A 26,323-nucleotide genomic window follows, 5' to 3' on the forward strand; every position below is an offset into this window, starting at 1 on the left:
CTAACGCAAGGCAAGATCCTAAATGTCCAAGATTACACTTCGAGTCAGTCCCGTTTTAGCAATGCTGCCATTTCAGTGATTCGAGTCATTTTTTAAACATCATCACGTCTGGATTCTTTCGAGAACAACTCGAAAAAAAAAAGGATCTTTTGCGGGACTGGAGGGGTGCTGGAGTCAGCAATCGGTATGGTAAGCCATAAATAATAGCAACAATCCCACATCAGGCTCCCGGTGCATGGAGCCTGCTTCTCCCTCCGCCTGTGTCTCTGCCTCTCTCTCTCTCTCTCTGTGACTATCATAAATAAATAAATAAATAAAATTTAAAAAAAAAATAATAGCAACAATAAGGGCTAATGGGCACCTGGGACTCCCCACATGCCAGTCACTTTGATCTGCACTTCACAGGCATCATAAAGCCTTCGATTCTGAGGCTACCACCACTGACCCCATTTTATGGATTTGGACAGTGACGCTCCCAAGAAGTGAAGGTGTTCCCGCAAGGTTGCAAAGCTCCTCAGCTGCCCCCTGGCTGTACGCACTGGCCGCCAACAGGGGACTTCCCACGGAGACACCTGCTCCCCACCTAGCCCACGCCACAGCTTGTAAGAGCACAGAGCAACGTTTAAGGGAGAGAAATCAGGCAGCGACTGCAAAGGGATTTTTCTTAAAACTCAAATCCCCGACTCCTCCCGGTGGCGACCCCGCGCGCGCGCGCGCGCTCCCCAAGTAGGCTCCCTGGAGTTTCTGACATCAGAACCACTTTCTCCAACCCCAATGGAGGCAGCAACCCGCACCCCAGTCGGCGGGGACACGCGGAGAACAAGGCCCTTGCTTCCCAGCAGGTGTCCGCTTGGCCCCGGGAAGGTGAGGTGGAGGCCAGGAAGCCCGGTCTGCGCCCCCGCGGGCTCGGGGATGCCCGGGACACGACCCGCTGCTTTGTCCCCGTGACAAGACCGTAACCGGCTTCCCGGGCGTCGTCTGCTGAGTTCACAGTGACCTTGGGGTCGCGGATGTCGGGGTGGGGGGGCACGGGGGCGTCCGGGTCCCTCCGGCCCCGGGGCTCTCCGCCGACCCGGCGGCCGTGCACCTGTGCGCGCGTCGCCCGCCGCCGGGGAGGGAGGATGCGCGCGCCCCGAGCGCCGATGCTGACTCAGCCCGCGGCTCCCATCCCTGCCGCGCGGCGCGGACGCCGCTGCAGACGCGGGGAAAGCAAGGCTCCCGGGGCCGCCGGCTGTCCGGGGCCCGCTGCGGCACGCCCTCCCCCGCACCCCCACGGGGAACCAGGCGCCAGCTGACGAAACGGGGGGAAGTGGGCGCAGGAGGAGGAACTCGGGGTTCGCGGCGCCGCGCGCGCGGCTCACACCCAAACTGGCAGGAACCTGTTCTGCCCGGGGCGGGCGCCGAGCTGCGCCCCGGCGCGCCCCCGTCCCCCTCCCCCTCCCCCTCCCCAGCGCCCAGTCCTGCCCTCGCGCGGGGGGCGCCGCGGGAAGGGAGGCGGCCCCGGGGCCCCGCGCGCGCCCGGCCGGGGGTGGGGGGTGCTGGGTCCCGCCGGGCAGGGCGCGCGCAAGGAAGGCCGCGCCCGCGGGGGGGGGGGGGGCGCGCGTGCCAGGGACCCCGGCGGCGGCGCAGGGCCCGGGCGGCGACGCCGTTACCTTCCGTGACCCCCAGCCCGGGCCCCGGGCGGACGCGCGCCTGGCGCGGCCCCGGTCCACGTGGGCCGGCGCGCGCGCGCCAGGCCGGCCCCCTCCTTGGCGGCGCTCGGCGCTCGCAGCACATGGTCGGCGGCGGCGCGCCCCCGAGGCCGGCGGAGACCGGCTGCAGCCGGTATAGGATAAGGGATAGGCAGCGGCGCGGGGCCGGGGCGCGGGCAGCGGCGCGCAGGGCCCGGCGCAGGCGGCGGGGAGGGGGGCGGGGGGAGGGTGTGGCCGGGGCGCCCGAGGCGCGGCCGCGGGTGGGGGGCCGGGGCCGGGGCCGGGGCCGGGGCGCTGCGGGCCGGGCGCCCGGTGCTCCGCCGCCGGGGCCCGTCTGCCGTAGGCTCGAGCCCACGCCCTAAGGGGTTAAACCTTTCTCATGTTCCCGAGCGGCTTATAAGGAGGGGGAGGCCAAGCCTCCGCCTTATTGGGAGCCTTTTGGGGTTTATTCTCTTCCCTTCTAACTTGGTGAGTTGGTTTTATTATTTTACATGTTTAAAAGTTTGATTGTGGGGTGTGGGGTTGTTTGTTTTTTTTTTTTTTTATAAATCGGTGCGGGGAGCTTTATTTTATTTATTTATGGGGGGGGCGGAGGTGGCGGGCGGGAGAGGCGGGAGGCGACCACTGCGCAGCCGAACATCTTGGAGAGCTTATGCTGAAAAAATATTCTGACAGTTGGGAATGCCCAGGGCCACCGGGAGGACGCGCCCTCGCCAGTGTGGGCAGCTGAGAGCGGGACGCCCCGTGGCCCCGGCGGTCGGGGGTCCCGGACCTCGCTGCAGGCGGGCTCCGGCCGCAGTGGCCGCTCGCTCCGGGCTGGGGGCTTCGGGTCACCGGGCGAGCGAGCCGGGGGCGGGGGGGGGGGGGCGCCCGGATGAGCCCTGCGTGGATTTTCCGCATGAAGTTGCCTGCGCGTCACCAGAGCGAAATGTCAGAGGTACCTTCCAGGCTGGCGCGCGCGCAGGGCGGCCACTGAGGCAGCGCGAGGGCGAGTGGGAATCCCTGGGTGCCCCCCGGACCCCCCTGTCCCCCGCCCGCAGCCGGCACGCGCGCCCGGGGCAGCGCGCCTGACCCCGCAGGGCAGGGCAGGGCAGGGCAGGGCGGGTCGCACACCTGGACCGCGGAGCTGTCAGCGCCTGACGCTGGTCCCGCTCAACTTCCGAGGCTCCGGCGGGGGCTGCCAACCGCAGGAAAGCGCCCGGGTGGCCCAGCCGGGCCGTAGTGGCGGACGATGATTTTGCAGAGGAAATGGGTTCTTTCCTTCAGGGCATATATATATTTTTTTCCCTTTCCTTTTTTTTTTTTTTTTTAATTAAACCCCCACCCTCCCCCAGCAGACAGGTGACAGAAGTTTGTTTAGGTGGCACGGAGAATGTCACCCAACGCAGGGGGGCGTTAGTGTTAGAAGAAAGCTCCCCGGAGGCAACCCGGGAAGAGCATTATTACAAGTTGACCACCTGGAAGCTGGTTTTGTTTGCACAGTGAGACACTCCTTGAAGGAGATGGTATCTCCACCACCACCACCACCACCACCACCCCCCCACCCCCAGGGAAGGAGGTTTCTCGGTTATCTTACTGTTTTGCAAATCATAGGAAGATGAGTGTCTTGTCTACAAAAAGGAAAAAAAAAAAAAAAAACAACTACCAAGTGTGCTTATGCTGAAATTTCTAAGGGATGCATCTTCCCATGTCCCAAGCACCATTACGCGGCATTTTTGGGGTGGGCGATACATCCTGCCCCAGGGATAAAGAAATACCTCTTCTCCGAATTAAGGGAAGGGTGGCCAAGATACAGAGTTCCAGTAGGTAAATAAACAATGCAGCCAAGTGGAAAAGCTCCTTCTGTCTTAATGAGTACCACTAACTGTGAGTTTTCCTTCTGTGGTTTCCAAAAATGGACTTTCCTCAGTGGAACTCCTGAGGAGGACACTTAAACTAGGGGTTCAGGTTTCAACATCGTGATCTTGTAAAACGGGTGAATCGGTTGTATCCAGGGATTCAGAGCTGCTGAAGGGGGACTTCAGGTTAGGTCTGGGACTTCTGTAGTAGAGAATTCAAATGAACTTCACCTAAATACAGACTGGTTTGGACAACTGGGGCTGGAAACAACTTGTCGAAAGCTGTTCTCTCCGGGCTACGCCTTTCAGAAGAACAGAGACTGGCAGTGCGTTTGCCGAGAGGCTTGGCTTATCCCAGCACTCACCACCATTTCCATCCAAAGGCTGCATTTTGAACTTTGCTCTGAACGGAGCCTGGACTAACGCTCTGATGCTCTATGATAATCCAATAGCTTGCATTCTTGATACCCCCCAGATCACATCTTTTCCTCCAAAAATCGACTCCCGGAGAAATTCCTAGGTATAGCAGATTTCCACGCTTTGGCACAATCCTCATTTATTTAAGGGTAAGACAACCACATACTCACAGGAAATACTCCAAACTGCCCAGTGTATTTTGTCACTGTATTTCCTTTGGAAAACCATGAGGGTAGAAGGCGAGTTGGCTGCCAGGAACCCCACCCCTGTCCCCACCCCCCACTCCCCCACCCCGCTGTCATAGAATTTTACAGTTGGGAGAGACCCTCAAGTACGCTGTGTCTAATCCCTACCTTACAGATGATGAAATTTAGGGATTAAGTGATTTTCCCAAGATTGTGCAGCCAGTTAATAGTAAACAGACATTCAACAAAGAAAGCCCGAGGGGGGTTGCAAGACAACCAACCCATGGGCTTTGTCTCAAAGCGCTCAAGAGTTAAGAAGGATGAAAAGTCTAACTCTGAGCAGGTCAGGCTAAAAGCTGTGCTAAAACTGGAGATTCCTAGGGCAGGCAGAGATCGGAGATCATGAGCAAAACTCTTTTTACCTGCTGACAGCACAAAATCAAGGAGCAAAGTGATTCGGCCACTCAGCATGATTCACCAGTTAGACCCCCACGTAGGAAACCAATTTCCCTTTCCGTACATAAGCTAAGTTCACATCACCGTAAAACCGAAACAGACCGTATTTCATATTCTGGAACTCATAGAGGCTTCAAAGTCACTGAGTTCAAAATTCAGGCCTTTGTTTCTAGCTTTGTGGAGGTGGACTTTTTAAAAGCCAGTTGGCCTGCAGAATGAATAGACATAAGAAAAAGGAGAAGAGTCCAGGGAGGGAATTCCATTCTGCAAGCAGAGACTTCCTTACTTGCTTTTTAGAAGGATAGGGCAGGGCCCTGCTTCTGCAGCACCCCGGGACCTCTACTTTGTATAGGGAGCTTTTATTGAGCACATACTATGTGCCAAATGCCCCGCTGGGCACTGGGTCTAGAAAGAGCTGCCGACTGCCCTTTAAGGTGTCTGCCCTATACGTGATCCTACGTGCAAAACACAGATGTCATCCAGTATGTTTTAGAAACCAAGTTATTCTATGATTATTCTATATTGTGGTCTTGTCTTCAAAGCTGAATATAATAGGATGTGCGATGCTTTAAGGTGATAGAGGCATAACGTTTGAGGAGTGGGTTTGGGCGTGTCATCGTCCCTTTATGATGTTCCCAGTAATGATCATACGAGAGCTGCTGTCATCCAAAAACCTAACCATGTAGGTGAACGTTCTACTTGGATCTTGCTTTAGGAGAGTAGCACAGACGTAAAGCAAAATTAAAAAAAAAAAAAAAAAGAAAGAAAGAAAGAAAAGAAAAAGGAAAACACCCAGAGGGAGCTCAGAAAGTACCCAGAGAGCAGTCAAGTCTGCCATCTAACCACCTGCTGGAGATCAGATCTAAGCAGGGTCCAACTACTTATCACTCACACTTGCAAGAACCATCTAGCATTTGCACTTTCCTGCTTGTGCTCGGGTTCCCTGGGCTACCCAGGTTTGGCCTACTGAATAAGAAAGTATGAACCGCTAACTTAGAATGAGACCTTAAAAGATCCTCCAGGCCAACCTCATTGGACTTAACAAGGATCCCAGGCCCAGAGGGTGCAGTTGACTTGCTCAAAGTCACAGAGTACGGTGGCGATAACAGTTTATAGAACTCTTTACACACACAGGGCAAGAGAGTTTTTGTCCCTGAAAGGCACTCCTCACAATCTCTACCAGAGCCTTCAACATGCTGTCCCCTAGACTGAGAGGGCAGGGTCCCGGGAGGCAGGAGATCTGATTCCGGACCACTTAGGTCGAGTGCCTTCTCTTGGGTTTAGTACCTCCCCCGCCCCTTCAAAAAGCATGTAAGATTTTACGATGAGACGGACAAATGAGCTCCAAATCCTCTTTCCACATTAACGTCTGATCATTGTAACACCACTCCGGGCTACTGGTTGATGGGAACTCCGCCTGTTTCACACGTCCAAACCGCAAATCATGACAGGCAAAGAAAGGGTGAGACAGGGACCCATCACCAGAACCTTCTAACGATAGGGTAATCCCCTCTTCATACAAAAATTGCAATCCTGTCCTAAATGCAGTCCTATGAAAAGGTTCTGTCCCTTGATCCCATAGTGGTTTTAGGCTAGGGAGATATTTCAGTCTGTCTCTTTGGGACCTTGATCAATTTTATCCCGATGCGTTCTTATTCAGGTTGGGCCTGAGCCCCAAAGTCATACGGGCACCCTCCTGGGTTAGAACAGTTGTGCCAATAGGTCGCTGGGCTTGGTTGCCACTTAGTCTAACTGCTTGTCAAACCTGCTGAGCTCTGGAAGGTCATGGCAGATGGTTTTACTCTGCGTTTCAGGCTTAGGATTCCTGTCATTACCGTCCACAAAGATTTAAGTCCATAGAGCAGACCACCACTCTGTGTCTCAACGTAGTAACCCTGGGGGGCCTGACATAGGGCCTGGCCCCTCATAGATACTTCGCTGAAAAACTCAACACAGACTGTGTGCAGGGTCCAGAAGAAGGAAGGGAGAAGAAGGTACAGAGAAAGGCCCTAGGATTTGTTTTCCTTGAGCTTATAATTTAACTGAGCCAGTAAGATAAACACAAGTAAACCATACCCCATAACTAAGGGATACCTGTCACAGGAAAGGAGCCCCATAGGTTAAGTGGGTCAGGAAGCATTATGGAGGGACGCCTGGGTGGCTCAGCAGTTGAGTGTCTGCCTTTGGCTCAGGATGTAATCCCGGGATCGGGGATCGAGTCCTACATCAGGCCCCCTGCATGGAGCCTGCTTCTCCCTCTGCCTGTGTTGCTGCCTCTCTCTCTCTCTCTCTCTCTCTCTCTCTCTTTCGGTCTCTCATGAATAAATTAATAAAATCTTAAAAAAAAAAAAAAAAAGGAAGCATTATGGAAGCAGGAAGATTTGATGGAGCAGGGCCTGACAGGTGCCAACCCCTTGGAGGGGTGGGGGAGGGTGTGGCCCCAGACAAGGTGGTTAGAGACGGTAGGGCAAGGAGGAGTCCGTTTGGACCATGGCCTGAGTCAAGTCTTAGAACTGGAAGCCAGAAGGCTACAAGGATAGGGTGGGGTCCCACGACGAAGGCATTGAAAGCCAGGCTAATCCGAGGGTTTTACGTATCCTTCAGAAAGAGGAAAGCCACTGAAAAGGACTGAGCAGAAAAATGTCATAACAGTGCAGCATTTCAAAGAGATTAATCGTACCGGATGCATGGAGCCAGTTAGGCTAGTAAAGGAGTCTAGGGCTCCCCAAGGAAAAGCCCAAACTAATAGCCTGGTAGGGGAATGAACTGAAAGGGGTGAAGCTAAGGACCGAAGCTTTGGGCTCACATCACTTTCCCCTACCCTCCCCCCATACCTCTCCCTAGGGATAAACACGCAATACTAGATAGACCCTATTACTGGGAAATACTTTTATTTTTATTTTATTTTACTTTATTTTATTTTATGTCTTCTAGATCTCAAGCCAGGCACTGTTTCACTCCTCTGCCCCAGCAGCCCTCCTCCTGGGAGTGAATTTTGAAAGCCTAATGAAGGAAGGGTGTTGTGAAAACCTCATTGGAGGGAGGGCTCCCGCCTTCCACCTTAAATCAGCTGCTTTCCATGTTGGGGAATACTGATGGCAAAACTGTTCTGTTGATGCTCAGCCTACATCTCGAGGCATTTTGCTGGCCTTCCCCCCACCCCCACCCCCTTTGCAAGTGCTCTCAGGACAGACACACTGACGCACATCAAAATGCAGAGGTCTTTGCTGCAGAGAACATAAGCTTTTTTAAGCATCTTATGCCCTATTTCATTCAATCAAATATTTAACAGTTAAGGACAGAAAGTGAGTGCACTGTCCTTTTAGAGACCCAGCTACCGTGGGAACGGCGCCATCGATAGGATGAACACTACTAAGTTGGGTCAGATTTGCTGCTTTTTAAGATTTATGTAGTAAACTCAAAATATTAGATCCTAATCCCCAAACTTGGCAAGTCTACTGGAGAGATGAGGTGGTGTCCTCTTATTTGCCCTGCGTTATCAGTGAAACCTGCCTCAGTACTTGAACACAAGTTACGGCCAGGAAAAGACACCCACACATCCTGAAAATTCACATGTATACAACTGTATGGTTGGAGAGAATTTTTTTTTTTACCCCATTTTATTTATTTGAGAGAGAGAGAGAGAGAGAGCATGGGGTGGGAGGAGAGGCAGACGGAGAGGGAGAAGCATGCCCACAGGGCTCCATCCCAGGACCCCGGGATCATGACCTGAGCCAAAGGGAGACACTTAACCAACTGAGCCACCCAGGCACCTGGTTGGAGAGAATTCTTAAATTCAAGTGTTCCAAGACCATGGACTCATGTATTATTTTAGATATTATTGGGAAGATTCAAGTTCACCCATCCTCCCTCTGGTGTTAAATACAGCATTTCGCCTTACTAGTGGTGTCACAGGCACAGGTCTGTTTGTTCTGATGTTTGTTGCAAGTTCAAATGGAAAAGTATATTGAGGTCAGGGCTAACTTGGTGACGCTAACTGGCTGCCGGGGCCCTGCACGTCTGTAGTGCTTTATTTGGTCAATGTATTCAAGGGTATTTGTCAGTTGCTAACACAGCAAGCGGTGGTCAACTGCGAGGAACTCACTCCTGCTAACCAAATTCCCGGAAGACAGGAGTTCTCACGTTTATATGTATATATGTATTTAACATATACATATTATATATATTATTTACAGCTACATTCTGTTCACGTAGGTACATCCACCTGGGACACCAGATCCTAATCAGAATATTGCTGACTGAGCGGGAAATGTGATCAATGATCTTGAATGGCCAGTAGCATCAAGTAGAGATGCATAGCGTGTCTGAAGGCACACTTCTCCCACAGAAGGTGCTAGATGGAAGGTCAATGTCTGCCTCGTAGCCTCCCAGTGTCTAGGCTTCATTTCTGATCAACCCTCCTCATGATCAGCTCAGGTTTCCTTTACCTGGCTTGTCTTCAAGTTCAAGATCAACATCAATACTTGGGTCTGGTGGCCATTCTGTGTCCTTCAGCGTGTTTCCACCTGTGCCATTCTGATTCCTTTTCTTTTTTCCCATTTATTGTCACAGCTAAGAAGTCTTACTTCCAAATTCTTTGGGGGGCTCCATATACAACACAGATCTCCAGAACCAAAGAATTTGGAAGTAACACTTCCCAGCTGTGACAAATAGATAATCGCTAGCCAAAGGCTTTATAATAACTGCACATTATTTAAATATTGATCAGCCTAAGAGATGTGGTCAGTAGTTCTTGTTATGTTTGCTAAAGAGTAGCAAAACCATCACCCCTTGGGCTATTGCTGGTCTGAATTTTTTTTTCACTTTTTATTTCAGATTAAGAATGACCCAAAAGACATCACAGCTTTGTTCCAGAGCCAATGTTTATACTCAAGTGCCTGATGGAGGATGGGGCTGGGTGGTAGCTGTGTCTTTTTTCTTCGTTGAAGTCTTTACCTACGGCATCATCAAGTCATTTGGCGTCTTCTTTAATGACTTAATGGACAGTTTCGATGAATCTAATAGCAGGATTTCGTGGGTCATATCAATATGTGTATTTGTCTTAACATTTACAGGTCAGTACCTCTTTCTGTTTAAACAACATGTAAGCATGTGCCACTTTCCCTTGGCTTAACTACACAATGGTACCCATCATTTTTGCGATGCATTTCCTTATATGACTCTTTCTAGCCTCAAATAAGCAATATGGTTTTCAGGGGTTGACAAGAGACAAGAGGTACCAAAGGAAAAGGCTTTATCTGCCATCCTTGATGTGTACACACATGCATTAAACACCTACTGTTTGCACACTCTTAGGACACAATAGATGACTCTGAGGCCAGCCTGTAGAGTCACTTTCTGAAGAAGCAAGTGCAAAAGCACTTGATGTTCTAGGACCTGGTCTCATAAACGCATTTGGCAGACAGGCTAGGAACTTGTAAATGTAGATCCATGTAGAATGAGGGGATGTGGAAACAGGATATAATGTAAGGTTACACATCTCAACCAGGAGGGACACTCTGAATTCCAGACTCCTGCTTCCCTCAAGGGTTTTATTGGCTAACCAGGTGCAGGACCCCCACATCCAGCAGCGTCGGAGAAAGTGGGATCTGAGTACAACTTTCAACATGCTGGTTCTCACTGGGTCCCAAATGGGCCTGATTCTCACAACGGCCCATCCGTCTGCCAGGGGGGCACACCAAGGGCTTCCAGAAAACACAACTACTGAACTCACGGAAACTTAATAGGATTGACCTTACACTTCACTGACTTTACCCTAATAGCCTCCCAATGGAACTCCTGCCTCTAAAATTTGCTTTCTTCAACTATAGTTTTCAGCCATATACTGTCTTACAGAGGCAGCTCCCCTGTTCTTTCCTACCGAGCACCAAACTTCTCTTACTACTCCGGCACTCTCTCCCGCAAGCTTCACAGAAGAGTTCCTAGTCCCAGTTTAACTGAGTATTAAGATACTTAATTGTTTAATTGTGCAAAGTTTACTTTCTTGGAGAGATAATTACTTTTTTAAAAGATTTTATTTATTTATTCATGAGAGACACAGAGAGAGAGAGAGAGGCAGAGACACAGGCAGAGGGAGAAGCAGGCTCCATGCAGGGAGCCCAACGTGGGACTCGATCCTGGGTCTCCAGAATCACACCCCGGGCTGAAGGCGGCGCTAAACTGCTGAGCCACCGGGGCTGCCCTTGGAGAGATAATTAGAACGAAAAGTTTACCTTTGATAATCTAAATAAAAAGAAACTGCCAAAGCTTCACTTTGAGCTCTTTTATAACCAAAAACAACAATACAGTCAACAAGAAATTTCCAGTTAATACTATTATAACACCAGAAGGCAGTTCTCCTAAATGCTATTATTATAATAATTAATGCTTGGAGCCAACATACTACCTAAAACTGATGAGAGTGGTTTCATTATGAGCAATATTCAATATTGGCTTATAGTCTACTAACGTAAGAGTCATATATGCACCAAAGCCAACAAAATTTAGTCCTTTTTTTTCCTCCTCTATCGAGTATGTTCTATGTTGCTCTTTTACTCAGTTCTCAAGGGTTTCCTCATCTCAGTATATTCAAGTCAGTATCAGGGTCAGCCTGAATAACATATCACTAGGAAACTAATTTGTCAGATTTACATGGTCTGCAGGATATGGAATATAGAAGCTAAAGGGATGATTATTCATCAGCCACTCTGAATTATCCTTCGGCTCTCCTCCTTTTGGAGTGTTCAACAGAGAGTTCACTGTACTTTCATAAAATTTTCAGAAAAGTCAAATGTAACTGAGCTAGAAAAGAGCCTAAAGGGGATCCCTGGGTGGCTCAGTGGTTTAGCGCCTGCCTTCAGCCCAGGGCGTGATCCTGGAGTCCTGAGATCGAGTCCCGCATCAGGCTCCCTGTATGGAGCCTGCTTCTCCCTCTGCCTGTGTCTCTGCCTCTCTCTCTTCTCTCTCTCTCTCTGTCTCTCATGAATAAATAAATAAAATCTTAAAAGAAAAGAAAAGAGCCTAAGTGGAGCTTTTTAAAAAAAATAAATAAATAAAGACTCCAAAGCAGTGACTATAGAAAAAGTAAATGGTTCAAGCCATCATGAGAAAGCCCATTTTTATGACAGTAACATACATTAAATGCATATCTAACTTTATAGGTGCTCATGGTGAATTTATATTGCTTTCATCTAAAAATATTGCTATAAGTTTCATACTGTTATTCTGGCTTTCTCTGTAAGAAGCCCAAAGAACATACTATCCAGTTGAACAAATAGAACCATTGTGTAAAATGCATTATATATTGCACATTAACTCTCCATGTGCAAGACTTAAAAAAGGAATCTTTTTTTTTTTTAAAGATGTTATTTATTTGAGAGAAAGAGAGCACAGATGAGAGAGCATGGGGGGGGGGGGCAGGCAGAGGAAGAGGGAGAAGCAGACTTCCAGCTGAGCAGGGATCCCCACATGGAGCTCAGGGGCTCTACCCCAGGACCCTGGGGCATAACCTGAGCTAAAGGCAGATGCTTAACCGACTGAGCCACACAGGTGCCCCAAAAAGAGAAACTTTAAGAAAGCTAACGCTTATGTCTTTGGAGTTAAAATATCACATTATGGAGGTGCCTGGGTGGCTTGATCGATAGAGCATCTGATTCTTGATTTCGGCTCAGGTATTGATCTTGGGGTGAGATCGAGCCCTGCATCAGGCTCCATGATCAGTGTGGAGCCTGCTTGAGATTCTCTCTCCCTCTCCCCTCATCCTTCCTCCTGCTTGCTCTCTTTCTAAAAAATAAAATATTAAAAAAATAAAACTAAAATGTCACATTATGGTCCGTCACTACAGCTCCCCTGTCTGCTGTCCTGAGCACTCGTTTCGGACACCGTCTGGTGGTGGTGTCCGGGGGCCTGCTTGTCAGCATGGGAATGGTGATGGCCTCCTTCTCCCGGGAGCTGTACCACATGTACATCTCAATCGGCATTATATCCGGTAAGTGTTGCTCCTGGGCTCGAAAAGTTCTCCAAATACTCAATCTGAAGAACAAGGAAGGGGTATGGGGCATAAGGGGGTCCAACCCAAAAAGTACTTCTGTCTCCGTTTATCTTTTTTCCCTTTGAAATTACTAGTGTCCCAGATGGATGGTTCTGAACTGGGCTGGATGGACTCCAAGGGACTCAGGGCCTGAGATTTCTTTGATGGGTTTTTAAAAAAATATTGACCAACAAGAAAGATAACTTCTCTTTTGCATGAGCTTGCAGCCAAAAGACACCATTTTCACAAAGTAAGATGTGAGTTTCTTTAGCAGGTATTCCCACAGTGGGAGTCCAGGGCTTCTGGGCTGTCGGGGAGAGGGCAGCAAGCGCACTGGGCGTCATCCCAGGGATCTGAGATACCTTTTTCCCTTTAAAAAAAGTCCACTCATTACTTACAGATGATACGTGTATTTAGTGAAAATTTGTACTTTTGATGCACTTATCAAAGGTCATTTATTTCCAAAGTCTTATAGAAAAACTATATTCAACAGTAGCCTATTGTGAATTATATAAATTTTGATGCAGAAAAATAGGGGGAAAAAGCAGAAAGCAGTTATACTCCTAGCATCCCCAAAACAGTGGTTACAGCTTCTCTAGACCTCTAATGAAACCTATTTTTATTCTATTATTTTTTACTACAGCACCTTTTTCCAGAATGAAATTCTTGGCTCCCAGAACTTATGATTTAAAAAATAAACACCCCTCCCCTGCTGAATAGTTTATAATGGCAGCTTCTATTTCCCCTTTTGCCCAGGAATTATTTAGGAAACGCATTGTTTGGATTTCTAAGAGATTAGATTGTCTGGTTGTTAACTTTTTCAGTATTATTTTCAAATTGTCATGCATTGACTTGTTGGCACATAAATCTTTTGGGAAACCAAAAAATGTCTTTTTGATATGGTACTTAGTATAAAAATACTAAGTAATCCCTAAAAGTACACACATAATACATACGTTGAATTAAATATTAAAACAAAAATAAACACAAAAATCCCAGATCTTTGAATGCACCCTTCTGGTATCAGTCTGTATGTGGTTCTTACTGCTTTTTCCGGCTTCCTTTCAGGTTTGGGATACTGCTTTAGCTTTCTACCAACTGTCACCATTTTATCTCAGTACTTTGACAAAAGGCGCTCCATGGTCACTGCAGTTGCTTCCACGGGAGAATGTTTTGCGATGTTTGCTTTCGCCCCAGGTAGGCAACTACAGTAGTCCACGTGGGACTGTGGGCTGGGGGAAGCCACTCGGCCGTTCCTGCCAACAGTGGGCTGATGGGTGACTTTAACTGTATCCATACGGAAAGGTTATTTGCCTTCTCTCCTTCAGCACATTTTTAGGATCTGTCCTCACTAATCTCATTTTAGGATTTCAGACACTGTAATACTAATCCAAGTTGACATAAATAGGAAGGTGCAAGATGCATATTCAGTGGGAAGGCTTGAAACATCCTTTCCAAAATAAATAATTTAATGATTTGAGATTATTCACACTATTATTTCTCTCCTTCATTAAAAGTGCCATATTCAACATGGATTTAAAATATGCTAATAAAGTTATTAGTTTTATTTTCTGTCTGTGGGTAATCTCACAGCAAAACAAAATTTTTTTTTTTTTTGAGAGAGAAAGCATGAGCAGTTGAGCTTGTGCTCATGCACCAGGGGGAAGGGGCAGAGGGAGAGGAAGTATCTCAAGCAGATGCCACACCCAGCCAGACACGGGGCTCGATCTCATGACCCTGAGATCATGACCTGAGCCAAAATCAAGAGACAGACACTTAACCGACTGAGCTACCCAGGCGCCCTCACAGCAAAATTTTTACCCCTGGTTTCTTTGCTACCTCAACATTAGTAGGTGAATTATAAGTAGTCTAACAAGTAGTCTAACAAGTAGTAGGCCGATAACCTTGGAGACCCAGATTCATTTCTTACTCTGCTGTTTTTAGTTTTAGTTTTTTTTTTTTTTTTTTTTTTTTTTTTTTTGGTGGCCAGCAAAGCAAGGTTTGAGTGATAGCAAAGTGACAGTACAAAGCTCCCAAGGCAGGAGGGGACCCAAGAGAGTTGCCACCAGAGTTTCTAAGTCTGGGGGTTTCTATGGGCTCACTGGCAGACTGTTTTAATCTAATCAACCCTCCCTGCGCCTGTCATCGAATCAGGTTTTTGTCATCCATCTATCCCGTGGGAAAGGGTGGAGGGCTCCTTCTAGGGTGGTGCGAAATCCTTTAAAGGTGGTTTCCTCTTAGGGCAGGGAGGTGGTGGGGGGGGTGGAGCTTGTCTCTGCTTGCCTGCAGTCCAGCCATCCTTCATCATTCCCTGCCCTGAAGAGGTAACCCCAAATGCTGTTAGGGAAGCAGGACGATGACCAATCGTGACTACTTCCTGCTGGTCAGGGGCAAAGGATGGAGCAGCAGTCAGGGTTCCTCTCGTCCCGGCCTAGCAAAGGGTCCCCAGTAGAAGTCTGCTTTGATCACCATGTGAGGCTCCATCTGAACCACCATTTGGAGTTTGCTGACCTTTATTCTGGGAGATAGAAAGCAGGTTAGGGCATTTAGGAGGTGATGCACAAAGTGCAATGCAAGATGGAGCCTAGCCAGGGGTCCTTCGAGAGATAGAGGATATTTCGGTGAATTCCATGTACCGTGAGAAGGCAGGTGAAAGGAATGTAGTAAGGATTGATCCAATACGGGGAAGAAGACTGATCTATGTCTTGTCTCTTCAAGACTAGTTTGAGATCCTCCCTGGGTTCACAGAGGGATTTTGGTTCCTTGTTGTTAGGCCCCAGTGGGGACCAGGGTTTGACTCTGGAATGGTGGATCCAGGCCCCCTGGGCCGCAGTTGGAATGGCTAACATCACTGTACACAGGCCTTCCCAGACCGCTCCAGCAAGCACTCGGTCTCCAGGGTGAAATGCGACTGGTTAGGTTATTTTGGGGCTGGGCGTTGGGAAGCTCCTCGCAAGAGGGATGAAACAATTTATCAAATCAAAGACTTCCTTGTGTATCAGCAGGTCATAAGATCTCGAAGGGTACTCTGCGGTTTCTGGAAGAATGTGTCAGTGGATTACATTTTGTTCAAAGGAGATAGTGCAGAAGTATTTAGGGGGGACATGTCATGATGTCTGAAGCTTTTCACATAGTTGAGCAAAATGAATGTGTGTGTGCATATAAACATACAGACAGACACAGGAAATGTTAACTGTAGAACTTAGGCGAAGAGCAGGAGGGCAGGCACATCGGTGTCATTCTTTCTGCTTTAGTGTCCACTTGAACTTTTTCAAAATAAAATGTGGAGAGGAGAATCAGTGGTCTGTGAGCGCCCTGAGGGTGGAAAGCATATCTCGGTCGGCTTTCTTTCTAACACGGGGCACATCCCCAGGACCTGGTAGGCACTCAAGAAATGTAAAATGGGGAAAGAAAAATTGCACCCACTTTTGCCAGAGGAGCATGACGCTTTTCAAAATACCCCAGCCTAGGGAGTGCCTGGCTGGCTCAGTCTTAGAGCCGGCAACTCTTGATCTCTGGGTAGTGAGTTCAAGCCCCATCTTGGATGTGGGGCCTACTTAAAAAATAAATAAATACATACATAAGTACAAAAAAAAATACCCAAGCCTAAAATACTTTGCAATTTGAAGTTTTCCACATTAATGGGAGGGATAGGAGGTAGGAAAACAGGCTTAAAGTGAGTGGATCCCCCCTCCAAGGAGTGTCGGGCTGCCTTGCTAAGCCTATCTCCTGGATAACCAGCTTACCACGTCTTCATACCTGTGTGCTCTCAAAGAATTGGAATATAATAAAATTCTACCGAATATCACTTAACCTTTCTGGGATGATTACAAAGATACTTGCAGGTCTCGCAGGGCCAGCATCGTTCAGTTCTCCCTGCAGGGCTCTCCCTGTGGCCATTCCCCCAGCCTCACATTCCAGTGTCCGGCCTGCCCCGGTCTGCAGCCGAGGCCCCAGCTTAACTGGCGGGAAGGGCAGGACTCCGGCAGCTAAGGAGAGTCTGCCGAGCAGAACTGTGTCATCATTTCATTCTGAGATAATCACGAGCTTTTTGGAGTCTTCCTTTATCTTTTTACTTAACCCCTTCCTGCTGAGGATCGAATGGGCGAGTGTACAATGATCTCGAGCTCAGATGTGGGAATTTCTATTTTTAAAAGGCCAGACAGTAAATACGTTAGGCTCTCATGGACTAGAGGTAGCTGTCAGAACCCCTCAAACTTGCGGTCACAGCACCAAAGGAGCTTTATTGCCCTTTATTCCAGGGGAGCTTTATTACCCAAGCCAGGCAGCGGATTGGATTTGGCCTGCAGGCCGCTGTTCGCCAAACCTGGAAGTAGGTCACCAACTTAGTTCATTTCTTAGGCCTCCACCTGGCAAAATGCACCCTCTAAACCTCAGCCAACAGGGTTTGCTTTATGTAGGATGATCCCTGTGCACATTTTCTCCTTTACTGGTTCATAAGAGCATCAAAACCGAGGACGGAGGATGCAGCACAGGTGGACTGCGGTCACGCTGCTGGGTAAATTCTTAGGACAGTTATTACTACATCTGAATCCTGATTTCTGCTGGGTATTTTCTCCTGGGCCTTGAGTCTGTTTCTGACCTTAGATTTTATTTCCTCTCCGCTCCCGCCCTACTGAAGCAATCACGGCTCTGAAAGACCACATTGGCTGGAGATACAGTCTCCTCTTCGTGGGCCTGCTGCAGCTGAACATCATCGTCTGCGGCGCGCTGCTGAGGCCGATCATCATCCGAGGACCAGGGTCCCCGAAAGCAACCGCGCACGAACATCGGAGAGAAGTGCAATATATGCTCGAAAATGAGAAAACACGCACCTCAATCGATTCCATTGACTCAGGAGTAGAACTAACTACCTCACCGAAGAATGTGCCTAGCCAAGCCAACGTAGAACTGGAGCCGAAGGCCGACATGCAGCAGATCCAGGTGAAGACCAGCTCCAAGCCAAGCGATAAGAAAGCCCCTTTACTGGACTTCTCAATCTTGAAAGACAAGAGTTTCATTTGTTATGCGTTATTTGGTCTTTTTGCAACACTGGGGTTCTTTGCACCTTCCTTGTACATCATTCCCTTGGGCATCAGCCTGGGCATTGAGCAGGAGCGCGCCGCTTTCTTGCTATCTGCAATGGCAATCGCTGAAGTTTTTGGGCGGATCGGAGCTGGCTGTGTCCTCAACAGAGAGCCCATCCGCAAGATCTACATCGAGCTCATCTGCGTCATCTTGTTGATGGTGTCTCTGTTTGCCTTTACTTTCGCGACCGAATTCTGGGGTCTGATGTCATGTAGCATCTTTTTTGGCTTCATGGTCGGGACCGTCGGGGGGACCCACATACCACTGCTAGCCGAGGACGATGTCGTGGGAATCGAGAAGATGTCTTCTGCTGCGGGAGTGTATGTCTTCATCCAGAGTATAGCGGGACTGGCCGGACCACCCCTTGCAGGTAATCTGAACACACAAAACCCCAACCCTTGTCTACTGGCACCTTATCAGTGGTGCTCACTTCTCGTTACGGTCTTAAGAAAAACACTGCTTTTTATCATCCCATAGAATTTCAGAGCTGGCAGGATTAGCTGAGCCAACTCTCTTGATTTTATATATGAGGAAATTGAAGGTCAGCCAACCACCATACGGTAAATTAGTGACCAAGTCGGGATTAGAACCTACGCCTGCAGTTCAGGCCGCCCCGAGCTTCTGCTACCACCTTGCCTTGGATGTGCCAGAGGGGACCCCATCCATGTAGAACTGCATTAGCCTCCGACTTTTGGAAACAGCAGCACGGAGGGACATTTTTGTAAGTCATCTTCCCTTCTAAGAAGGGAACAAGGGAACTAAACCAGAGCGCGCTCCCCAAATACTTAATTGATTGCCACACAACATTTCTTGTAGGAAGGATTGGGTGAGCTCCATACCTTAGCCCTGAATTAGGTCCTCAAAAGTTATTATGATGGAAGTTGTATCTCATTGGATAAGATCCCTGAAGTGAACCCAAGGGAAAATAATAGAGCTCTTCCTTCTCTTGGAAATAGTTCCTGTTCAGAGAAGCAGGCTTAATCTGTCTCAAGTTTTATTCTCTACGAGCACAGATTAGCCCATGAAGAACATGCTAGCAACACAGCTGTCTCGGCCCTTGTGTTTGTCCTGGCTTATCTCTCCTCCCCAGCCCCGAAGTGATTCATGCCTTCAACACTCTTGTTTCTTTAGAAGAACCAGATAAAAACAGAGAAGGCTGAGCCCCTGAGAAGCCTCTGAGCCTGAGGGGAGCCTGGGGGAGCGAGGGTTTGTGCCCATGTTGCTAACAGATATGAATTTCTCTCAGGTCTGCTGGTGGACCAGAGTAAGATTTACAGCCGAGCCTTCTACTCCTGTGCAGCTGGCATGTGTGTGGCTGCCGTGTGCCTCGCGCTTGTGAGACCTTGTAAGAAGGGACTGTGCCAGCCTCATCCTGCAGGGGAAGCACAGGTGGAGAATCCTCGTGGGAAAGCTTTACAAGACATACCTGAAGACTTTCTAGAAATGGACCTTGGGAAAAATGAGCATAAAGTTCACGTGAAACTGGAGCCAGTATGACACGCTTTCAAATAAGGACGGCCACCCTGTTGGCTGGAAGGTGGGCGGACGGGGGGCAAGGGAGGTACAGGGGCTATCCACTCTACCCACACTTCAATCTACATTTTAAAGGGAATGTACATGTGAGCACTACCAACATCCTTTTTTTTTTTTCTTTTTTAAGTTTTTCTTTTTTGCTTGTTTCTTAAGCCAAAACAAAAACAACCCAGCATTCTTCTGTACCTAAATCTGGTTGTATTCAGTAGCAACACAGAGATACAAAGAAGGACCCTGTGGTTCACATTCCAATTTTAAAATAGTGACGTGAATTGGTGAAGTGGTTTTAAGAGCTCTCACGTGTGATAAACAACTATCTTACAAAATGACAGCCAGCCCAGATCATTGAAATGAAATTGGCCACTCCAGACAAACAAACAAACAAACAAAAAACTTAAGTCACTTTTAAAATTTCTCATTTTCAGAAATATGAACACATTGTTTAAAACCCCTTGGAAAACACTGAGGTCTCCATTCACCAACTGTGGCCTCTCAGTGTTTCAGATATTCCGTGGGAATGAAGTACAGTCCAAGACCAAACATTTGGCTAATAAACACAAATTTTTTAAAAAGATACATAACTTGAACTTCATAAATGTGAAGATTACCACTTCTTTTTATGGCCAGTCATTACCAGAAGTATTTCAACACAGAAATATAGAGAATGACATTCGAAAATGTGTTTCCTATTGCTTTTAATTATTCAGAAATATGTGACTGTAGTGTCTTTAATTTAAACCACTATTTATTATTAAGTTATTCTAGGATGATTAATCAAAAGAAACAAAAATCCAAGACCTAAGCATCATTTTTACCTCCTTTTTGCGATCCTTTAAATGCCTCAAAGAATACTTCTTATCTTGTAAAGCTACTCTCATCAGAGGGCCAGGTTGTAATGATTCTTCAATTTGATTAAAAGCCACATGTGCTATTTGAAGGGGAAAAAAATAATCGCCTTAGCTTTTTTAAAATAATTTGTTTTATCACCTAAGAATACTTGAGGATCTCCTTTGATCGGAATTATATTTCATTGAATTGTTGAAGCATTTCTGACTTTCTTTTTTTAACAGCTAATTGTTGAAGCATTTCTGTATTTCACATGGGGTAGCAGAGACATGTATTTTACCATCCTAAGTTATAAGTTGCGATTTACATCTTATATAAACCTCGATTGCTCTAAGTTGCCAGAGTTATCAGGTAGCTAGTCGCTGTTGGGGTTTTTTGTTTGTTTTTGGAGTTACACTACATGTATAGTATTTCTCATGTTATCATTTTTCTGTAAAGAGAGCAAGTGTGGGCTACTTATATGTACTGAATCTCACTCTACAGGTGATGGTCGCTCGCTGCTCCATCTTTTATTCATCTTTACTGTTAATTTATGACAACTCAGGGGGAAAAAATATAACAAGCCTAGTTTGGTTACAGGTACACACAAGCTTGAATATTTCTCTGCACTGAAATGAAAGTGGCATAGTTCATCACCACCTGCTACATTTTGTATAGCATTTTATCAGCCATAGAAATAGGACAATCTGTAAAACTTTGGGGGTTGGGGGAGAAAATGACAAAGTGTCCGTCGAAAACAGACACACCTAACACAAGGTGGATGTAGCAAATCTCTGTCACTGCTTGAGAAGGACTTTGAGCTTGTGGCAGTTTTGCAGACTTACATGACTTCAGCACTTTACAACATTTTTTACTATGAATGTTCAATACAATTTAATATTTATAACTGATTTCTGAGCAATCTGCTCTAAGTCCATTCTGTTAACTGCATGAAAAAAAATGTATGCCAATTTAAGTATGTCAATAATCAGGTTTTAAATGTTTGGAAGAAAATTAAAACAGGATTGCTGATTTGTTCTGTATTTGTGACATTCTGGTACTTCTAGATTTGCAATAAATGTATGGCTTTTTTATTTAGAGACTGATTAGTTTTTTTATAGACTCATCGGCGTTCATTGTTTGATCCAACTAAAGTTATAAACACCCAAGGAAGATGCACTTCAGATAAATAATTTCTTTTCACTTTTCTGCAAAATCTTTTAATTCTACTAGAGACACATAAACATGTCCAAGAAGTGTTTGCAGAGCTTGATTATTTTTTTAATGAAAAATATATGAATGAAACTATATCATGGTCACCAGAGAGTAATAGCTAAGCCTATCAACAGTACTACATCGTTGAGACTATCTATATCCAGTTATAGACTAAAAGCTATTCTGACCTCTAAGTAAATAGCATACTCTCCATGGCAAGGGTCAGCAAACTTTTTCTGCAAAGGTCCAGACTGTAAATATTTATGGCCCTCTGGGCCATGTGGGTTTTGCCACAACTACTCAGCCCCACAGCAGTAGCATGAAAGCAGCCAAAGAGAATATGTATATTAATGAGCATGGTTGCTTCAGTAAAAATTTATTGATGGATACTGAAATTTTAATTTCATCATGGAATATTATTTTGGTGGGTTTTTTTTTTTCCCGACCACATAAAAGTGTCAAAAACCCCTATTAGTTTATGGAAAGAAAGGAAAGAAAAACAGGCAGTGGGCTGGATTTGGCCTGCGGACTGTGGTTTCTGAGCCCTGCTCCGTGCCTCGGTGGCCCTGGAAGGGTCAGTGCCACTGGTGGCACCCCTCTGAAAAGGAACGTCCTGCCCAATATAGGAAGGGATCCCTGTGGTCAAAGTGGCTTTTAGATCAGAGGTGCCAAAGACAGGAAAGATCAAACAGCTGATGGCACGTTAATTACAAGTTTTCATTTCCTGGGATTAAAGAGCTTCTGGTTTAACCTTGCTGACTTACTAATGTTTCATCTAAATGAACACTACTTCCCTCCCCAAAAGTAAAATTATTCCAGTGGCAAAACTGAGTTATGATCATGTGCTCTTTTTAAGACAAATGCACCCTTGATGGATATAATGTTTCCAGGCCTTTTTAACAAAGTTACTGGTTTTGTCCTCCCATAATGCATAATGTAGCTTTTGTACATGGCTTTGCCTTTCCTGCAGCTTAATACCTGGTGATAAAATAGAAAATAGATCTTATGTCAGGGTTCCCATGGCCCACTTACCCATTCAAGTCACCTAGAGGTATTTATTGCATTTAGATTTTCGCACTCTTTCTCAAAAATATTCTCAGTGGTTGAGCGTCTGCCTTCAGCTCAGAGTGTGATCCTGGGGTCCTGGGATCGAGTCCCACATCGGGCTCCCTATGGGGAGCCAGCTTCTCCCTCTGCCTATGTCTCCGCCTCTCTCTCTGTGTCTCTCATGAATAAATAAATAAAATATTTAAAAAAAGAAAAAGGAAGAAAGAAAGAATCACCAATGCTTATTTTAAAAAGCTCCCAAGTACCAGGCTCGCTGGCAGTTCAGATACTGTTGCCTTTAAAATTTTATATGGTTATGAGCTTTACTGGAAACGACCAATTTAAAGACAATTCGGGCGTGTTTTGTGCTAAAAGGTCAATCCTATAGGTACGCGTAGCACTGAAAAAAAGAGAAACTGTACTTGTTTTCAGATTTTTCTTTGATACAGATGTTAATCAGAGGGCGCCAATCGCCAACAGGTGGGCCAGCCGCTGGATAAGCAAGGAGACTAGCGCCCCCTGGTGTTCCAGGCCTGTAAGGACTCCCTGAGGGCGGCAGCAGAAGAAAAAGGACAAGTTCAAGAACCTGCTACTTACTTCGCTTTTCAGGGAAGAAAAACTCTCACATCCAAATCAACCTAACTTCAGTGACTACGGATTTCCTAGAGGGAAAACCTGACAGCAAAATTGCTATTCCAGCACATTTTATCTATAAAGGCTCTTAAAACACAGCTCAGCAAATATTATGGAGAGAAAACACACATGGGTGGCCACGTATTTGTATTATTTATATACCTTTCCAGCAACCCAAGAAAAGAGAAGCACGCCAACTCTCCTAGCAACCTACTCCCCTAGAATTCAGCCAAAACTCTAAGTACCTTCTCTACACTGACAACTCCTGTTGTAAGACCCGACTTTGCAGCTGAGCTCCAGACTTAACGCCCGTGTGACAGCACCTGGTGCCAACCAGGCATTTCCAACGTCACATGTCCTCAGCAGAACTCTTGACCCTCCTCCCCAAACCTGCTCCTCCATAAATCCTATTGGCTTTATTTTCTAAATATATCCAGAACCTGCCTTTGCCAATTCTACGGGTACCTCTGATCCAAGCCCATATCATCTTAGCTGGATTATTGCAATAATCTCCTAGTTGGTTTGCCCAATTCCACTGTTGCTTTAATTTCCCTGCTTTAATTTTTCATATAGAAGCCTTACAATAATCCTTTTAGGGCACAAATCAGTCACCATCACATTTAAAACCTAAAATCCCTGGGGCCCCTGGGTGGCTCAGTCTGTTGGGCGTCTGCCTTGGGCTCAGGTCATGATCTCAGGGTCCCGGGATTGAGCCCTGCATGGGGCGCCCTCCTCAGCAGGGAGTCTGCTTTTCCCTCTCCCCACTGCTTGTGCTCTCTCTCTCTCTCCTTCTCTCTGTCAAATAAAAAATTTTTTTTGAATAAATAATAAAACCTAAAGTCCCTAACAATGGGTTCTTCCTAAACTCCCAGCTCTTACTTCTTTGCTCCCGCCCCCCTGGCTGCTCTGGCCTCCTCACTGGGCCCTGAAAAAGCCTTCAGCCTTAGCATTTCTATTTCCCTTTCCCTGGTCCACCCTTCCCTTTGACATGTACGTGATGTGACCCTTTATTCTAGTCTCCTCCAAAGATTCCAGAGGAGGCTTCCGTGCCTCTCCTATCCAAAACAGTCCTCGTGTCTACGCTTGACTCTGAAAAAAAGTTATAGGAGTAATTTGTTTCCCACATTAATTAGGTCTCTTGCACTAGCCCATTAAGGTAGTTGTTTTGGTTCATGGCTACGTTCCTGAGGCTCTGAGCAGGGCCTGTGCACATAGTGCAGATAGTGGTGCACATAGTAGGGGATGCTCCCAAAATATTGTTGAATGAATGAATAAGTTCATTTCTCACTGGTTTTTTCAAGAGGAAAAACAAATGGTATCTATTTACAATTACAGCTCAAGACAGTCTGTGCTGCTACAAAGCAGCTGGGTGGCCCTCAGACACTGAAAGCACTGCGATCCCACCTACTGGCCCCACAGCTGAGAATGGGTCTCCTAGTGCCCGGCAGGAGGGCTGGACGAGCCAATCGGCTGTCAGCAGGAAAACATAGATCCATCCAGACTCAACAAACAGTGGGAAGAAATTACCCCGAGGGTAGGGATGCAGATGGAGGGCTCAGTTTAAACATATTGCTGGAGCAGATTTTGTTTTAACTTAACCTATTTTCCAGTAGATGTTTTTTTAATGATGCTTTTTTTTTTTTTTTTTTAATGCCTCCATGGGTAGCAAGTGCTTTTCTGGATCTTAAATCTCTTTTCTGGTGCTAAGGCAGAGTGCATGGACTGATTTCTCTGACTTTGAGCCACGCCAGATGGCCCCACTTGAGCAGAAAAGAGGCTGAAAGAAAGTTCAATCTTATAACCTCTTCTATAAACAATCTGGGGGGGAAAAAATCAGGTCTCTGGCCTGTGGTATTTTACGTCTCTTGAGGTCACGCAGCACAGGGCAGCGAAGCCCAATTCGTCATTGGGGCGGGAAGGGGGTTGGGCCGGGTCTCTCTTTGCCACTGCGGCGCACAAGCTCCCCTGGCTACTGCGGGCCTGTGTCTTCACGTGTGAAATGACCTGAGTGACATCCTCATTATCAGCACTTTACAAAATTCTGCATTCCAAGGATGAAGACGCCGTTAGGGGACAGCCCAGGCCCTTGGCAACGGGAGATGGCAAAAAGCCGGCCAGGGCCGCAGGAAGTAACCGCGAGATCCAAGGGCCAGGCCGTTCGGAGGCCTTGGAGCTCGGAGCCAGCCACGTCCTCGCGGGGGGCGAGCAGCACCCTCGGGACTGCCGACGCCCCGCAAAACCTTTCCCTACGAGGGCGCGGCCGGGTCACGCCCGTGACGCGGCCTCACAGGTACGTGCTCCCGCGCGGAGGAGCAGCAGGTGCACAGCGAGCGAGCAGCCGGCGAGCCCCCGCGGCGCGGCCTCCGGGCTCCGCGTACTTCGGGGGGTCGCCCGCCCTGCGTCGGGGGGCACAGCGGTCTCCAAGCGCAGGTGCACTACGGGCTGAAACAGAAAGACTCCGGACAACGTGCGGCTAAGCCTGCCCTCGCGTGCCCCCACGTGGCGCCTGCACCCCGAGGCTCGCACCTCGGCCCGCGCGCTCTCCGTCGTGCACCGAGGGGCTCTAGCTCCGGGCCGCTCTAGCTCAGGGCGACTCTAGCTCAGGCCGGCTCTAGCTCCGGGCGGCTCTAGGTCCGGGCGGCTCTAGGTCGGGGTGGCTCTAGCTCAGGACCACTCTAGCTCTGGCAGCTCTAGCTACGGGCGGCTCTAGCTCGGGGCCTCTCTAGCTCCGGGCGGCTCTAGCTCGGGGCGGCTCTAGCTCCCGGCGTCTCTAGCTCGGGGCCGCTCTAGCTCGGGGCCGCTCTAGCTCCAGGCGGCTCTAGCTCGGGGCGGCTCTAGCTCGGGGCCGCTCTAGCTCCCGGCGGCTCTAGCTAGGGGCGGCTCTAGCTCCAGGCGGCTCTAGCTCGGGGCCGCTCTAGCTCCAGGCGGCTCTAGCTCGGGGCCGCTCTAGCTCCAGGCGGCTCTAGCTCGGGGCCGCTCTAGCTCCTGGCGGCTCTAGCTCGGGGCGGCTCTAGCTAGGGGCCGCTCTAGCTACCAGCGGCTCTAGCTCGGGGCCGCTCTAGCTCCAGGCGGCTCTAGCTCCGGGCGGCTCTAGCTCCAGGCGGCTCTAGCTCGGGGCCGCTCTAGCTCGGGGCCGCTCTAGCTCAGGGCTGCTCTAGCTCCCAGCGGCTCTAACTCCCAGCGGCTCTAGCTCGGGCCCGGGGCCGCGGAAGGGGCTCCGCCGCGTGCCCGCGCCGCGCACACGCGCCCCCGCCCTCTCGCTCGCACTCACGGCTCCGCCGCGCCGCGCCGCGGGCTCCTCTCGGCTCCTGCGCCCCTGGCCGGGGAGGCTGCGCGGCGGGCCGGGGGCGCGGGCCGGGGACGCGC

At 48.3% G+C, this 26,323-nt stretch overlaps 2 protein-coding genes across 9 annotated transcripts in view; one reads left to right on the forward strand and one right to left on the reverse strand.

Annotated features, from left to right (window-relative positions):
- ARSG (arylsulfatase G) overlaps positions 1-26,323 on the reverse strand; it is a 106,120-nt gene extending 79,797 nt beyond the window's left edge. For 3 of the 6 annotated variants that reach the window (XM_072746757.1, XM_072746759.1, XM_072746754.1), the window contains exon 1: positions 1,653-1,734. The gene's annotated coding sequence lies outside the window, so the exon portion shown is untranslated. Of the gene's footprint in view, positions 1-1,652; positions 1,735-26,228 lie in introns of those variants that run through there. The other 3 variants (XM_072746755.1, XM_072746758.1, XM_072746756.1) reach the window with 2 other exon arrangements.
- On the forward strand, positions 611-21,162 carry SLC16A6 (solute carrier family 16 member 6). 3 transcript variants are annotated; one of them, XM_072746753.1, is made up of 6 exons: positions 611-864; positions 9,424-9,662; positions 12,431-12,574; positions 13,685-13,813; positions 17,259-18,074; positions 18,951-21,162. In XM_072746753.1, the coding sequence occupies exons 2-6, from the start codon at positions 9,431-9,433 to the stop codon at positions 19,199-19,201; spliced, it is 1,572 nt and encodes a 523-aa protein (XP_072602854.1). In that variant the 5' UTR covers positions 611-864; positions 9,424-9,430; the 3' UTR covers positions 19,202-21,162. The 3 variants fall into 3 exon arrangements, with proteins under 3 accessions (XP_072602854.1, XP_072602853.1, XP_025855425.2); XM_072746752.1 differs by lacking the exon at positions 611-864 and adding an exon at positions 1,718-1,824; XM_025999640.2 differs by lacking the exon at positions 611-864 and adding an exon at positions 1,968-2,159.

This window comes from Vulpes vulpes, chromosome 2, assembly GCF_048418805.1.
Source record: "Vulpes vulpes isolate BD-2025 chromosome 2, VulVul3, whole genome shotgun sequence".
Taxonomy (NCBI): Eukaryota; Metazoa; Chordata; class Mammalia; order Carnivora; family Canidae; genus Vulpes; species Vulpes vulpes.